This window comes from Tarenaya hassleriana, unplaced genomic scaffold, assembly GCF_000463585.1.
Source record: "Tarenaya hassleriana unplaced genomic scaffold, ASM46358v1 Cleome53, whole genome shotgun sequence".
NCBI classification, from domain to species: domain Eukaryota; kingdom Viridiplantae; phylum Streptophyta; class Magnoliopsida; order Brassicales; family Cleomaceae; genus Tarenaya; species Tarenaya hassleriana.
In genome coordinates, this window is record NW_010967966.1 from 250,093 (window position 1) to 263,105 (window position 13,013).

The window sequence follows — 13,013 nt, forward strand, 5'->3', positions numbered from 1 at the left end:
GTATGATAAGGCTGCAATATCGAATAGTTTATTCCATAGCGGTTTAAATAATATTTTTTACTTTAGGGAATATAGATGACCACTTGCCACATGTCACATGACATGCCAAACAGAATGGGAATAACGAGATCGGAACCAAATATTTAGCCGAAAACAGCAAAAATTAAATGAATTATTGCAATTTAATGTAGAAATATATGACTTTTTTTAAAAATCTTTTTTACATTCCTCGCCGGTTTAAATTTAGACATAAACAGGATTTACTGTGGTTGGTGAACTTGTGCTCGGTTTTCCTATTTATTTTTTGTAATGTTTCAATTAATCCAGTTAAACAGCAAACGTCAACATATTAATTGTATATATGTATACAAATATCTTAATATCTTCAAATATTACACACATGTATATATACACACACGCATGCAAGTAGCTTCGGAACTTCAATAAATGTGAATAACATGGGGGTATTGTTGCATGAATTGACCTATGGACTTTTAAGATACTCAAACAAGTCAATTCCCATTTCAAGTTACTTAACTTCCCATCTATTCGGTGTCCCTAACCCCTTTCTTCTTTTGTTGGTTCCATACATATATATATATATATATATATATATATATATACATATTTCCTTCTTTTACGTTTTTCAATCCTTGTTTTTTTTTTAAAGCAAACAATTGATTGTAAAATCCGAGGTGGCCCAATAAGATTGCATCCTTTGCAAATATACTATTCCTAACCTTTTTTTCCCCTCCTTACATGACATGGAGTCCCACCTCTAGATATGATTATTGTACCTTATATTTTGCACATATGTCATTCAAAAAATGATATTTATGAAAAATATAACCCTATAAACTCAACACAAAAGTTGTTTGAATATATACTTGCCATCAAATCTGCTTTGCGTCTATTTAGATAGGACATGAATTTTATATCAGTGAAACGGAATATAATTCCTTTGTGCTAATTATATATTGTTATTTTATTTTTAAATATTCATACACGTACGAGATGTCTCATACATATGTGCATGATGTTATAAAAGTTTCGTAAGATATCTATAAAGTGTATAACAAAATCCCACTTCGCTACATTTTTTCTGTTATAAATTACAAATAAGAAATAATTCAAAACATCAACATTAGAAAGAAAAAAGAGAAAAAAAAAAAAAACAAATTCGAAGTATGAAAAAAGGGGAGAACCTAACTTCGATTTCGGCATGTTGTGGTCCACAACAATATGGAAGTAATTTCGTGATGGTCCCGGGGGTAGTTTAGACATTTCGAGAAGTTTCCAGAATTCGGCCAAAGAGCCTCGAGCTGGACGGCTGTACTCAGCCTGTTACGCAAATCCACAGTACCTTAAATGCGGCAGTTACCTTGAATCTATCTTAAAAAAATCATCTTATTTTGTCACATTAATTATAAAAACCCAAATTTCAAAAGCCTAATTTGTATCATTGAAAGAAAAAAAAAGAGAACCGGCTAAGCCGAGCCGAATCGGCAGTTTAATAATGGTGAAAAATGGTTGACCGGTGGCATTGAAGCCGAGCCGCAAAACTTTCGTTTTCGCTGACTGCAGATAACCAATCATTACACGCACCAACCTAACCCTCTCCAAAAAAAAAAAAGAAAAAGAAAAGCGAAATCAACAATGGGCCAATGGGATTTCGGGAATTGGCTTTACCGGGCACCGGTGAAACCCGGTTTATTTCACCGCCCACAGTAAACCGAACCGTGAGAAAACCGTAACATTTGCCACGTGGACATTCGGTACAGTGATGTCTCCACGTTTCGACTGCCCGTCGTTTTCGAGTCATATCCGTCACGCTTTTCTCGAACAGTTCGCCCCGCGTCACGTTACTGTGCTCAAATTACTAAACTACCCCTCATCTACGCTTTCGAGGAATAAGAGGGGTAGAATTGTCCGACGGATAATTGGCCTAACAAACCGGAAGGCAGTTGAAACCGATCCGGTACGATTTTCTGTTCATGAGCGCAGAAAAATACGACTTAACGTACGTGCGGTATTGCGGTTAGATCTCAGATCGGCGTTTTTCTGACCGCTCGTTGCGTGACTGGGTCAAACGGGCGACTGGCTTTGACGCATCATCGGTCGGTTTGGGAACGTGGGTTTCGGCAATTCATTCGGACTAGAGATTGAATGACATAAGTACCCTCTATCATTTGCTCCGGTTCAACGGCGGTGTCTCAGGGGTAATATGGTAAACATAAAGAAAATAAATGTAAAAGCGCGGTAAAACGCAGTATGAACAAAACGCCGTTTCTTGGGGGTCGGCTGCGTTTGGTTGAACCACCTAACAACCACCACTCTCACACTTTCTCTATCCTTTTTTTTTATTAAATTAATAATTAATATTTACGTACTACATAATTATGTAACTCAAAACCATGGATTATGAACGCATAGTTATACTGTGTAATTCATAACCGTCGATATGTCATCAATTGAACCATAAACCTACGGTGCACAGAAAAATATATAATCTTACTGTAATATTAATGTTAGTTTATTATAGGATTGTATAATTTTATAGAATGTACTGAACATTTATTATTTTACTTGAGAATTTCGGAAGCTACCCGACCCACCTTTAATTTTTTAATTAGAAGAAATAATTTTGAAACCATTTTTTATCTCTAAATTATGGTGGCCGCTAAAGTATCAACGTTTGGAGTATAAAACTATAAATTATGCTTTGCTAATGCTTTTTCGGTTTTCTAATTTTCTTCCTCTCTTCATCTGTTTTTTTAACCTCTACAGTTCTCTCTCCTCTCCGCGGAAAATATCGCTTTCTCCGGCCGGAAACCGCCATTCGGCACTGCTTGTCAGCCTCCGTTTCTCGCCGGAAACAGATTGTGCGCTTTCTGTGGTGGATATTGTCAGACAGATTCTTGTATCCGTCTTACCTGGATACACCGCGGCTCGGATCTCCGCGTTTGACTCGGTCTGCCTCTGTTTCCGGCGTTTTCTTAAAATGTGGTGTGTCGTGTTCTCGGGTCTGGTTGTGGCTTGATTCCGCAGGTCGAGATTGTGATCTAAGGTTTCATATCTCCTGGATTTGGTTGGGTTGCTGCATTTGTTCTTTGTTTGTAAGGTAACTTCATAGCTGCCTTGATTGTTGACTCTTTTCCAAAAAAAAATCTTGATTGTTGACTAAGGAAAAAACCTCTCCTTTTTCCTTTCATCATCTCTCTCGGCGATCTGTTAGGGTTCTTCCGTTTTGGGGTTTTCTGTTTTTGGCACCAATGACGATATCCAGATACCCTGGATCTCGTGAGATCGAGATACTCTCACAAATAAACCCTGCTGGGCTTAAGCTTCAGGTACCCTAAAAAAATCCTGCTGGGGATCTTCGATTCTGTTAGGGACCGGGTTCTTCCATTTGTTTCTCTCGTTCTTCTTTTTTTTTTTTACGTCCACAGCTCTCTCTCCTCTCCGCAGAATAAAACGTTTTATCCGGCCGGAAACCGCCATTCGGCATTGTTTCCGGCGTTTTCTTACAATGTGGTGTGCCGTGTTCACGTGTGTGGTTGTGGCTTGGTTCCGCAGGTCGAGATCGTGATCTAGGGTTTCATATCTCCTGGATTTGGCTGGGTTGCTGCATTTGTTCTAGTGTTTTGGTTTTCGTGGAGTTGAAGAAAACGGAGGCCTATAGAGATAGATTGCGGAATGCCATGGTGAGTTGATGCCTTCCCTGCGGTTTCTCTGCAGTCAAATTTGTCTTATTTGAATTTTTTCACAATCAATGATTTCATGCAGTGATCACTGTTCCGTTGCTTTTCGGAAATTGTAGCCTGTTTCTTAATTTCGACCTCCCTAAGTTTATTGCTGGCGGATTTTGAAATGCTTTACATAACTGGAATTAGTAATTTCCAAGGGTGACTGTTTCCGTTTTCTGCATTTCGCTTTTCTGTTCTGGAGCATTATTTTAACGCTCTTTTTGATCAGGTGGAAGGGAGGGTCTGCTTGTCCAAAGAGGCTAAGAATGGTTTAGAATATCTGAAACGCAAAAGGCTTCAGCGACTGAGATCAGACTCTGTCTATGAAACAGTAGGTGTGACCAACACGATGACTAGGAGCGGAGGCGATGCGCTAAGAGCCTCGGCATCATGTGGCGTGAGATTTCAGTCAAATGTGAATGACTCAATCTCCAAATTGAATGGCGTATTGAAACACAAAGTGGAGAAGTTTGAACTTGATAACCTAGAATGGACCGAGAGGCTTCCAGAGTGTCCCGTCTACAGACCGACAAAGGATGAGTTCGAGGATCCTTTGAATTATTTGCAGAAGATAGCACCAGAGGCTTCTAAATATGGTATAACTGAATATGCAAGGACTAGTACGATCCGACACTAAAAGAAGATTATTTTCCATATTTCTAGTGATTTCCATGTGTTAGTTGAAGATGCAGATCGGTGTTAAGTTGAAGAGGCTTATAATGATAACCCATGTCTTGAGGCTTTTGGGTTACTTAAATGATGTTACTTTGAACTCGATTTTCTGGTCAGGTATTTGCAAGATTATTTCCCCTTTGATGGCAACAGTTCCCGCAGGAGTTGTGTTGATGAAAGAGAGAGTAAACTTTAAGTTCACTACCAGAGTACAACCTCTTCGACTTGCCGAGTGGGATTCTGAAGATAAAGTTACATTTTTCATGAGTGGGAGGTTTGTTATCCTACCTTGCAGAACTTAGTTGTATGACATTGATCAATATCAGTGGTTTTGATGAACTGTAACTACACAGGAACTATACATTTCGTGATTTCGAGAAAATGGCAAACAAGGTATTTGCTCGTAGATACTGTAGTGGCGGTTCTCTTTCCGAAGCTTTCTTGGAAAAGGAATTTTGGAGGGAAATTGCTTGTGGCAAGACAGAAACAGTTGAATATGCATGCGATGTAGATGGTAGCGCATTCTCAACTTCGCCAAGTGACCCATTAGGAAGCAGTAACTGGAACTTGAAGGTGATGATCTGACACAGCTCTTCTGCTATTCAGTTAAGCTCTAGGGAATCTGCTGCTTGATTTCTTAAATATGTTGGTAGTTATCTGCTTTTTCGTTTGTCTCAGAAAGTTTCACGGCTGCCAAAGTCCACTCTGCGCCTTCTTGAGACATCTATTCCGGTATCTGACAAGATGGACAATTATTATGTTGTTCTATAGCCCCTTTGTAAGTCTTCTCCCTTATAACTTGGATTTTGTTTTTTGGTTCAGGGAGTCACTGAACCAATGCTTTACATTGGGATGCTGTTCAGTATGTTTGCTTGGCATGTTGAGGATCATTATTTGTACAGGTAACTATAGTCAAGTGAATTTTAAATTGTACCTTGGTTACACATATTTTCACATCAAGCAAAGTTGGACTCAGTTTCCGCATGTTCAAGTAAAGTTGGACTCAGTGTCTTGATCTTTATTTTTACCTTTCCTCTTTCTCAAAAAACAGCATTAATTATCAACATTGTGGAGCATCAAAAACTTGGTATGGGATTCCAGGTTCTGCAGCTCTAAAATTTGAAAAGGTGGTCCGGGAGTGTGTGTACAGTGATGATATTCTGTCAACTATCGGAGAGGATGGAGCCTTTGATGTTCTTTTGGGGAAAACAACCCTATTTCCACCGAACATTCTGTTGGATCATGATGTGCCTGTTTACAGGGCCATGCAAAAGCCTGGGGAGTTTATTGTTACATTCCCTAGGGCATATCATGCTGGCTTCAGCCATGGTAAGACATTTTTGTCTGCGCTACTTCCAATTGGCCAGACAGCTTCAGACTGTAACATGACAGTGAGTTGTTGAAACTTTGTAGGCTTTAACTGCGGTGAGGCTGTGAATTTTGCGATGGGTGACTGGTTTCCCTTTGGGGCTATTGCCAGCCACCGCTATGCTCATCTTAACAGGGTTCCTTTGCTTCCTCATGAGGAATTGATTTGCAGGGAAGCAATGCTTTTGTACCCTAGTTCTGAACTCCAAGACCTGAACTTGTCACCTGCAGACTTGCTGGCACACCACTGCATCAAGGTTGCCTTCGTCAAACTGATACGTTTCCTTCACTGGGCTCGTTGGTCTTTCATGAAATCAAGATCTTGCACAGGCCTCGTGTCCAATACATATGGGACCACTGTATGCAGTTTGTGTAAACGGGATTGCTATTTGGCTTTTATCAACTGTGACTGTTTTGCACATCCTGTGTGCCTCCGCCATGGTAGTAAGCCTTTATTCTTCTATTCTCTCCAACCAGATGCTTTGCTAATATTTGTTTTAAGAGGGTTGAACTGCATCTTATCCAGATATCAAAACTCGAGACCTCCCATGTGGGAGTACTCGCACACTTTTCCTGAGGGAGGGCGTCGAAGGCATGGAAGTTGCTGCCAAGAAGTTTGAGGAAGAAGAGGGACTATCAGATGCCATTCAAGGGGATGAAGACTTGTATTCATACCCGATGTCAAACACATTTCCAGCCACTCAAGGAGATGGATACTCTCCTTATTCCACTATTGAATTCGACTTCACCACGGAACCGGATATGATATCTCGTGGCCATGCACACCATGAAGCGTGTCTTTCCTCCATTATTGATGATTATGAATGTGCAACAACTCCGGATTATGTCAGTTTTTTTTAAAAAAAATATTTCATGAATACGTTAATTCATTTATGAGGGAGTGAATGGTTTGTAACTGACTGCATCGTTTTCTGTTTTGGCTGAAGCAGGTACAGGACAGAGCGAACTTTAGCAAGCTGTCGGAAGAAGTAACATGCAGTAATTACAAGACTCCATTGTTCTCTGTGTTCCCAGAGGAACTTCCAAATTCCCATTCAGGAGGATCTCACCATGATAGACCTCAGGAGAGTGATGGTTCTGATTCAGAGGTCTTCAGGGTCAAACGCCGTTCTTCTTTGAACCAAGCATCGATCGTGGTGGACATGTCAGCGAGGAGTTCTGAGAATCAGGTGAGGACCACCGATCCCTAACGAAGCCTGAGTAACTTCTGTTTTGCACATTAAAAGATAAGTTTTGAAACAGGGGGGGTTCAGGCGACTGAAGAAATCCCAACATGAAACGGAAGGGTGTGAAAGTGTTTCAACCAACAGAGACAGCAGGCGACAGAAGCATTCAGAAGGGCCAAAGCGTCTAAAAGTGAAGGGCCCCAGTTTCAGTCCGAGCTGAAGGAACAAAGACAGACCCTCCTCCACTGACTCCATTTATTTTTTCAATCCTCTAACAAACAAAGGGAAGGAGACTCTAACTCCCCCCACCCCAACCCAACCCAACCCAACCCAACCAATTCCTTAGGAATTCTTTTGAAGAACCTACTATTCATTTTCTTTTGTTTTGGTAATTTCCCGGGAGACAATGTATACACACAAAAAGAGTATAGTAAGATTCCCATTGTAAATCGCTCTGTGATTTATGTATATTCGCATGATCTCAACGAACAAATGTTTCTCAAGAGATCAACCACATCGTTGATCCAATACCATGCAGCCATGATGATGATGATATGATGTTTTAGTGAATCTTCTCGACTAATGCTCTGATACTCGGGGTTGAAAGCGAGTGCTTCGTTGGGTCCTCGGTCAGTGCATGCCGCTCGACGTCGAATCTGAAGGGAGTTGTGCATTCTGGCTCGTCACTGATGCCGTGCTGCGGACAAATTCCCAGAAAACCATTGTTCAGATAAGAAAGCAAATCGGTCTTAAGAGTTAAAACACTCATCAATTACCAGCAATACAAAAAACCAAAGAGGAACAAACTCCACGGACAAAACTCGGTAGGACTTTCATACGCTAACCAATCACAGGACCAAATCCTTCCATGGAACCCTCTACTGCGAGTAATATTATACAAAATATGAAGAAAAAAACCACCAAAAGAGGAAATGGGATAAAACAAAACAGAGACGTACCTAGAGACGAAGAAGATGATGAGCTTCGGCGAGCTGAGTAGAGAAAGACAGAAACTCGAATACGGAGCTTACTTTGAAATCAAGCCTCTGAATTTCAGATCTGAAATGCAAAGCCGGTCTCAGCTATCTTCTTACATGCGTGCAATGCGAAGTCCGTCTCCGCTATCTTCATCTTCCTTATCCTTATGATCATCACCGCCCTGGCTTGATCCCAAGAGTAGGGGATGATCCTTAACAATGGACACCTCGTCCATTGGAATCGCATTCCTCTTGTAGTTCCAAACTAACATTGCTATGTAATCCTGGGGAGAGACAAGACCCTTTTCTCTGATACACCTCTTTTGCTCTTCCAGTGTTTTCGGGTCGTCAAGCCTTATGTATTCAAGCAAAGCCTTCTCGTGCTCAGGCCTCCAGTTACTCGGAAAAGGAGTGTAATCAGTCTCGGGAACAAGAGACATCCTGGTATACACAAGGCCGTCAATTGATTCAACCAGCCCCATCCTCAGCAGATTATGGTACTCAGGTGACTGCCCTTTCTTCTCCTTAAGAGGACGGCTCAGATTCCGAGCCCCGATCTTATACACCTTTGCTCGCGATCTGAGCTTGTACTTCGCCGCATAAAGTTTAGCAAGCGAACCCCTAATGATATAAGAACAGAAGTTCACAATCTTCTTCCTGTTGTCTGCATACCTATACCACTCGGCTACCGAGGTCAAGAACTTGTTCATTTGTGCATTGGTATGAGCCTGTGTAGCATGAAACATTCTAAAACATGGCTGAGGATCAGGATCCCTATCCCCTTTTACAAAATTCAGCTTTCTGAACTGTTTGATGCATTGTTTCAGACTTGCAGTCACAGAGAGAAGGGTTCCCACGCCCTTTTCACTTATAATTTTCCCACCTGTGGCTGTATACCTTAAGGTCGGATATACAACTCTGCGGCACAAAACATGGTCAAGAAACATTATACCTTTGGTTATATGCTCTACAGGTAGGTTTTCATTGTCGAGCTTGAGCATGTACTTCTGATCAACAAACTCGATCAGCTGCTTCCGCAATGTTGCAGCATCAGCCCTAGGTCCTCGAACTCCGATCAAAATATGACCCCCATATCTAACATAATCCATCTTCCTCGTTTTATCAGGTCCGCTTGTGGGAACAAATTCAGGCCAAGATGTGTTTCCCTGGTCCCCTTCTCCTTCCGGGCTATTCCAAATCACGTCACTCTTGGAAGGACGGTAAAACTCTTTGATCTTCCCCTCCATCCAACGATCTAGTTCATCGAGACATACATTGACCAAAAGAGGACTAAGAATCCCACAATGGCCCCAGGAAGGAACCTTCTCAGCCTCTTCAGGAGCAAACCCGAAAAAGGTCTCCAACCAATAAGGGTCGGGCTTCGGCTCGTCCTCCGCAAGAACCCTCTTCTTCTGATACTTCCTCTTCTTCTTCTTTTTCTTCTCACCGTCATCAACCTTACTCGTTATCACGGGTGTGACCAGAGCCGACTTAATCAAGTCAATCACTTTCTTGTCCCTGACATCCCTCATCAGAGCACTGATCACCAGTCCGACTTTCATTCCGTCCAAAACCACACTAAGATCTCCTTTAACGTACCACAAGTACCCAGCAAAGTTCCTGCGAATCACTCTCAAAACTGTATGAGCAGTTCTCCCGGGCCTGAACGCATACGACTTCTGCGAAAACCGTGCTTCATATATGGGCTCCAATATCATTAGAAGAACCTCCTGGACTATCCTATCCTGAAACGGGGTGGGTTGGGTAGTCGTCAAAAGCGCCCTAATCTTCCTCTTAGACAGAGACTCGTAATCTGTTTTATCCCTGGGCGATTTTATGTAGAAATCTAAACGAGCTCCCCACTTGAACCGATCATCGAGAACCGCATTTCTGAGAGCCAAAAGATCTTCTAAGGCAGACCTCTGAATGGAGCTACGCGGAACATAAGCACCCATCTCGTCACAGCACACCTTCTGGTACGACAAAACCCACAACTCAAACCTCCGAAGATATGAGGTCAAGTGGGTCGCTGTACGATCGGGTTCTCTGAAATTCTCAAGCCACATCTGGGAACAAATCGAAACACCGTCTTCCTTCAAAAGATTCGCCGGGTCATCAGGATCAGGCACTCGCCGCTGCGGGGGGAAATAAGAGAGAAATCGAAACAGCACAATCCCATTCGCGCGGAAGTTGAGAGGGTTTGCCTGGATGCAGTAAACGCTGCTACAAATGCGAGCAGGAGGAGGTCTCGGCAATTTGCAAGGACCTAAAACGAAGCTTCGACGCATTTGGTGATGCAAATGGAGATAATATGACGGGTAACTCATTTCATGATCATGAAAGCGCCGCAGAAGCGATCAAATCACATACGTACTCTATAAATAACGATGAAATCCGACGAGAAGGAAAAAACTTAGAGAAGTTCAGACCTGAATTCGGTGGCAGGGAGAAGAAGATAGAAAAGAGCTAGGGTTTTCTTTTAATTTTTAATAAGGGCATTTTGGTCTTTTACTTTAAACGCAATCAACCACTGCCGAAAGGTTACGCAGGTAAAAACGGTGTTTTGATTCTCCGAGTTTTGGTCGCTGTTGCGTTTCTCTACGATTTAACTGATCGGTTTTTCAATCACAATCGCTCCGTTTGCAAACGGAAACGGTTCAACCAGTCAACTCCTGGACAATTGTTCTTTAAAAATGTTTGATGAATAAATTAAATAGTTGCCGGGCTTTGATGCACGTGTCACCGTCTTACTGGGCCAAACTTGGACTAAGTTGTATATGGGCTTGATCACATCAAAATGCGTTGGGCTTGATTTCGGCCCATTAGTATCTGCCTACTGTTAGCGGAGATCAGTTTAATTCTGATTCAATTTGTACGCGTATGAAATATTCAAATAGATATATCGTTGTTCATCTAGCTTCTGAATCTGCCTTTGGAGGGTGGTGTATCTCTTTTTATATCATTGAGGTTTATTATCACATTGGTATGTATGCATGCATGCATTTCCCATCTGCCACGCGACAAAACCATGATGGTGAGGTATTAAAAGTAATAAGGGTTATTACCAACAGATTGATGCGTGGCCGAACTCAATCGGACAATTTACAATTCCGGGCATATTTCGATTAAACCTTTCATCTAGAATCTCCGTAATATAATATCTATAGTACCTTCATATAACAATGATCGCATTTTCATAGGAAAAAAAAAATTTAAATCCCACCCCAGACGCACTTATGATACATACATAGCTTTAAAAAAAACAAACAAACAACCACGCCTTCTTCTTCACTCCGCAAGACGTTTCTTTTATTATCATACGTTAAGATTGTTGAAGTGATCGCACCTACGCCTCACCTCTCCTTCTCCGTCGCCCTTGACGCCGACAGACCCGAGTTTCTCCATGGCACGAGCGAAATCGTTGAAGAAGGCTGTCTGATTTGCCGCGTACAGTTCCACGAACTTCCTCGTTCTATTGTCCTTGAACAGCACATGGTCCGACGCCAACAACCCCAACCCTCTCCTCAGATTCTTGTAGTACATATTGTCGAATTTCCCCGGCGTCATTACGTCGTTGAATGCCGCTATCGTGTCGTCCACTGTGTAATTCTTGCACAGATCCTTTAGCGCCGCCGCGAAACGAGGGTTGATCTCCTTGTCGGAACGCGACCCGAAGAGTCGGTCGCTGAACTCCTTGCAGTGGGAGAATCCGATGGTGTGAGCGCCGCTCAACGCGACCATCTCCCGGAGGGTGAAACCGTTCTTCGCGAACATTCCGAACATCTGGTCGACCGTCTGGTTCGGCATCGGCAGGTTTCCTCGTACCTTGTGGGCTCTGGACTCCAATCCGTCTTTCCGACCAAGCTTGACGTCGAAGTATGGGCCTCCGACCATGGTGACGAGGTCACGTGTAGCCTGGGCGAGGATGTCAGCGCACGAGACGACCCCCGGGCATGAGAGCTCAAGGGCCGTCTTGATTCGGGTGACGATGTCGAAGGCGTCCCCTGGGAGGGATTCGTTCAGTTCGTCGTCACGTTCCGCCGAGTTGAACGAGTTCGTCGCCACCATGACGGAGGCATCGCAACCTTCGAGGAAGCAGTCGTGGAAGAAGAGACGGAGGGTCCCGGCGGCGGTCGTCGGCTGTTGGAGCTGTTTGGTCGTGACGGTCTCCCGCACGATCTTGTTGAAATCGGGACACGTTTTCAGGTAATAGTCCGAGCGGAGGTAGACGACCGCCGACGAGAATGTCGGGGCCAAGACCAAGAAGGCGAGGAGAACGTGAGGAAAGACGCGGGAAATGGCCATCCTGAGCATTCGAATGGTATGTGGTGACGATGATGACATGTGATGTAATTAAAGACGGGGGATGATGAATTCAGAGAGGTCTACAGAGGGTAGACTTCTCTTTGTTCGTCTTCGTCGAGGGAGAAAGAGAGAGAGAGAGAGAGAGGTGAAGAGATTGTTATTTCATGGCTTTAAGCGGGAGGAGAGGGAGAGGGAGAGAGGGAGAGGAGTTATGTTTTACTTTATATGTACGTGTGGTTGGAGTTGCCTTTTGTTTTCCTATTTTTGTGTTTGCTCTATTTTTTGTATGGTTTTGATTCTCCTCTTTTTCTTTAATCCGTTTCAATTTTTTTTAAATTAAATTACCGGTTTCTATATTTTGACAGTAAAACAAGGAATGAGGTGATAGAAAAATCGGTATTTATCATCTTGTATGTGTGTGTATATATATATGAAATGTATTATTAGTCAGTATTGTACTCCACACCAAAACGTGGCTATACATATATGTAATAATCTGGAAATAAATTATTCTTTTGATGTTGATTGTTTTTTATATAATAGTACAATCTTTAATGATTTTGAATATATATATATATATTTTGTGTAAATGTCCAAAAAAAATCTTTACTCTCAATTTAAACCATATACTTATTTTTAACTTTAAAAACTCTATACTTTTAGATTATCTGTAAAAAACTCTATACTTTGCATATCATAGCAATTTAACCCTGTACTTATTTTTGTTCTAAAAAACTTTGTACTTTTAGATTATCATG

At 42.2% G+C, this 13,013-nt stretch overlaps 3 protein-coding genes across 5 annotated transcripts; 1 reads left to right on the top strand and 2 right to left on the bottom strand.

The window, feature by feature from the left end:
* The first annotated feature begins 2,740 nt into the window (after window positions 1-2,740).
* On the top strand, window positions 2,741-7,476 carry LOC104798340 (lysine-specific demethylase JMJ706-like). Of its 3 annotated transcripts, none has more exons than XM_010520373.2 (13): window positions 2,741-3,121; window positions 3,236-3,350; window positions 3,577-3,704; window positions 3,976-4,342; window positions 4,536-4,692; window positions 4,772-4,991; window positions 5,097-5,150; window positions 5,241-5,320; window positions 5,470-5,747; window positions 5,832-6,227; window positions 6,313-6,632; window positions 6,737-6,976; window positions 7,061-7,180. In XM_010520373.2, exons 3-13 carry the CDS (start codon window positions 3,702-3,704, stop codon window positions 7,082-7,084), a joined length of 2,139 nt encoding a protein of 712 aa, XP_010518675.1. In that variant the 5' UTR covers window positions 2,741-3,121; window positions 3,236-3,350; window positions 3,577-3,701; the 3' UTR covers window positions 7,085-7,180. The 3 variants fall into 3 exon arrangements, with proteins under 3 accessions (XP_010518675.1, XP_010518673.1, XP_010518674.1); XM_010520371.2 differs by having other exon boundaries at window positions 2,742-3,121; window positions 7,050-7,476; XM_010520372.2 differs by lacking the exon at window positions 3,236-3,350 and having other exon boundaries at window positions 2,742-3,121; window positions 7,050-7,476.
* LOC104798339 (uncharacterized mitochondrial protein ymf11) lies at window positions 7,405-10,636 on the bottom strand. The gene is made up of 2 exons (XM_010520370.2): window positions 7,933-10,636; window positions 7,405-7,670 (listed from the first exon to the last, which is right to left on the bottom strand). Exon 1 carries the CDS (start codon window positions 10,275-10,277, stop codon window positions 8,064-8,066), a length of 2,214 nt encoding a protein of 737 aa, XP_010518672.1. The 5' UTR covers window positions 10,278-10,636; the 3' UTR covers window positions 7,405-7,670; window positions 7,933-8,063.
* Window positions 10,637-11,100: 464 nt separating this feature from the next.
* Window positions 11,101-12,450, bottom strand: LOC104798341 (peroxidase 65-like). Its single transcript, XM_010520374.1, has one exon. It carries the CDS (start codon window positions 12,292-12,294, stop codon window positions 11,266-11,268), a length of 1,029 nt encoding a protein of 342 aa, XP_010518676.1. The 5' UTR covers window positions 12,295-12,450; the 3' UTR covers window positions 11,101-11,265.
* Between the last annotated feature and the right edge of the window lie 563 nt (window positions 12,451-13,013).

Excerpts from the sequence above, each read along its gene's own strand:
- LOC104798340 (XM_010520371.2), top strand. Across the intron at positions 6,228-6,312 it reads TCCTGTGTGCCTCCGCCATG|ATATCAAAACTCGAGACCTC; the intron begins GTAGTAAGCCTT and ends CATCTTATCCAG. Across the intron at positions 6,977-7,049 it reads CGAGGAGTTCTGAGAATCAG|GGGGGGTTCAGGCGACTGAA; the intron begins GTGAGGACCACC and ends GTTTTGAAACAG.
- LOC104798339 (XM_010520370.2), bottom strand. The coding sequence starts at position 10,277 with ATGAGTTACCCGTCATATTATCTCCATTTGCATCACCAAATGCGTCGA.
- LOC104798341 (XM_010520374.1), bottom strand. The coding sequence starts at position 12,294 with ATGTCATCATCGTCACCACATACCATTCGAATGCTCAGGATGGCCATT.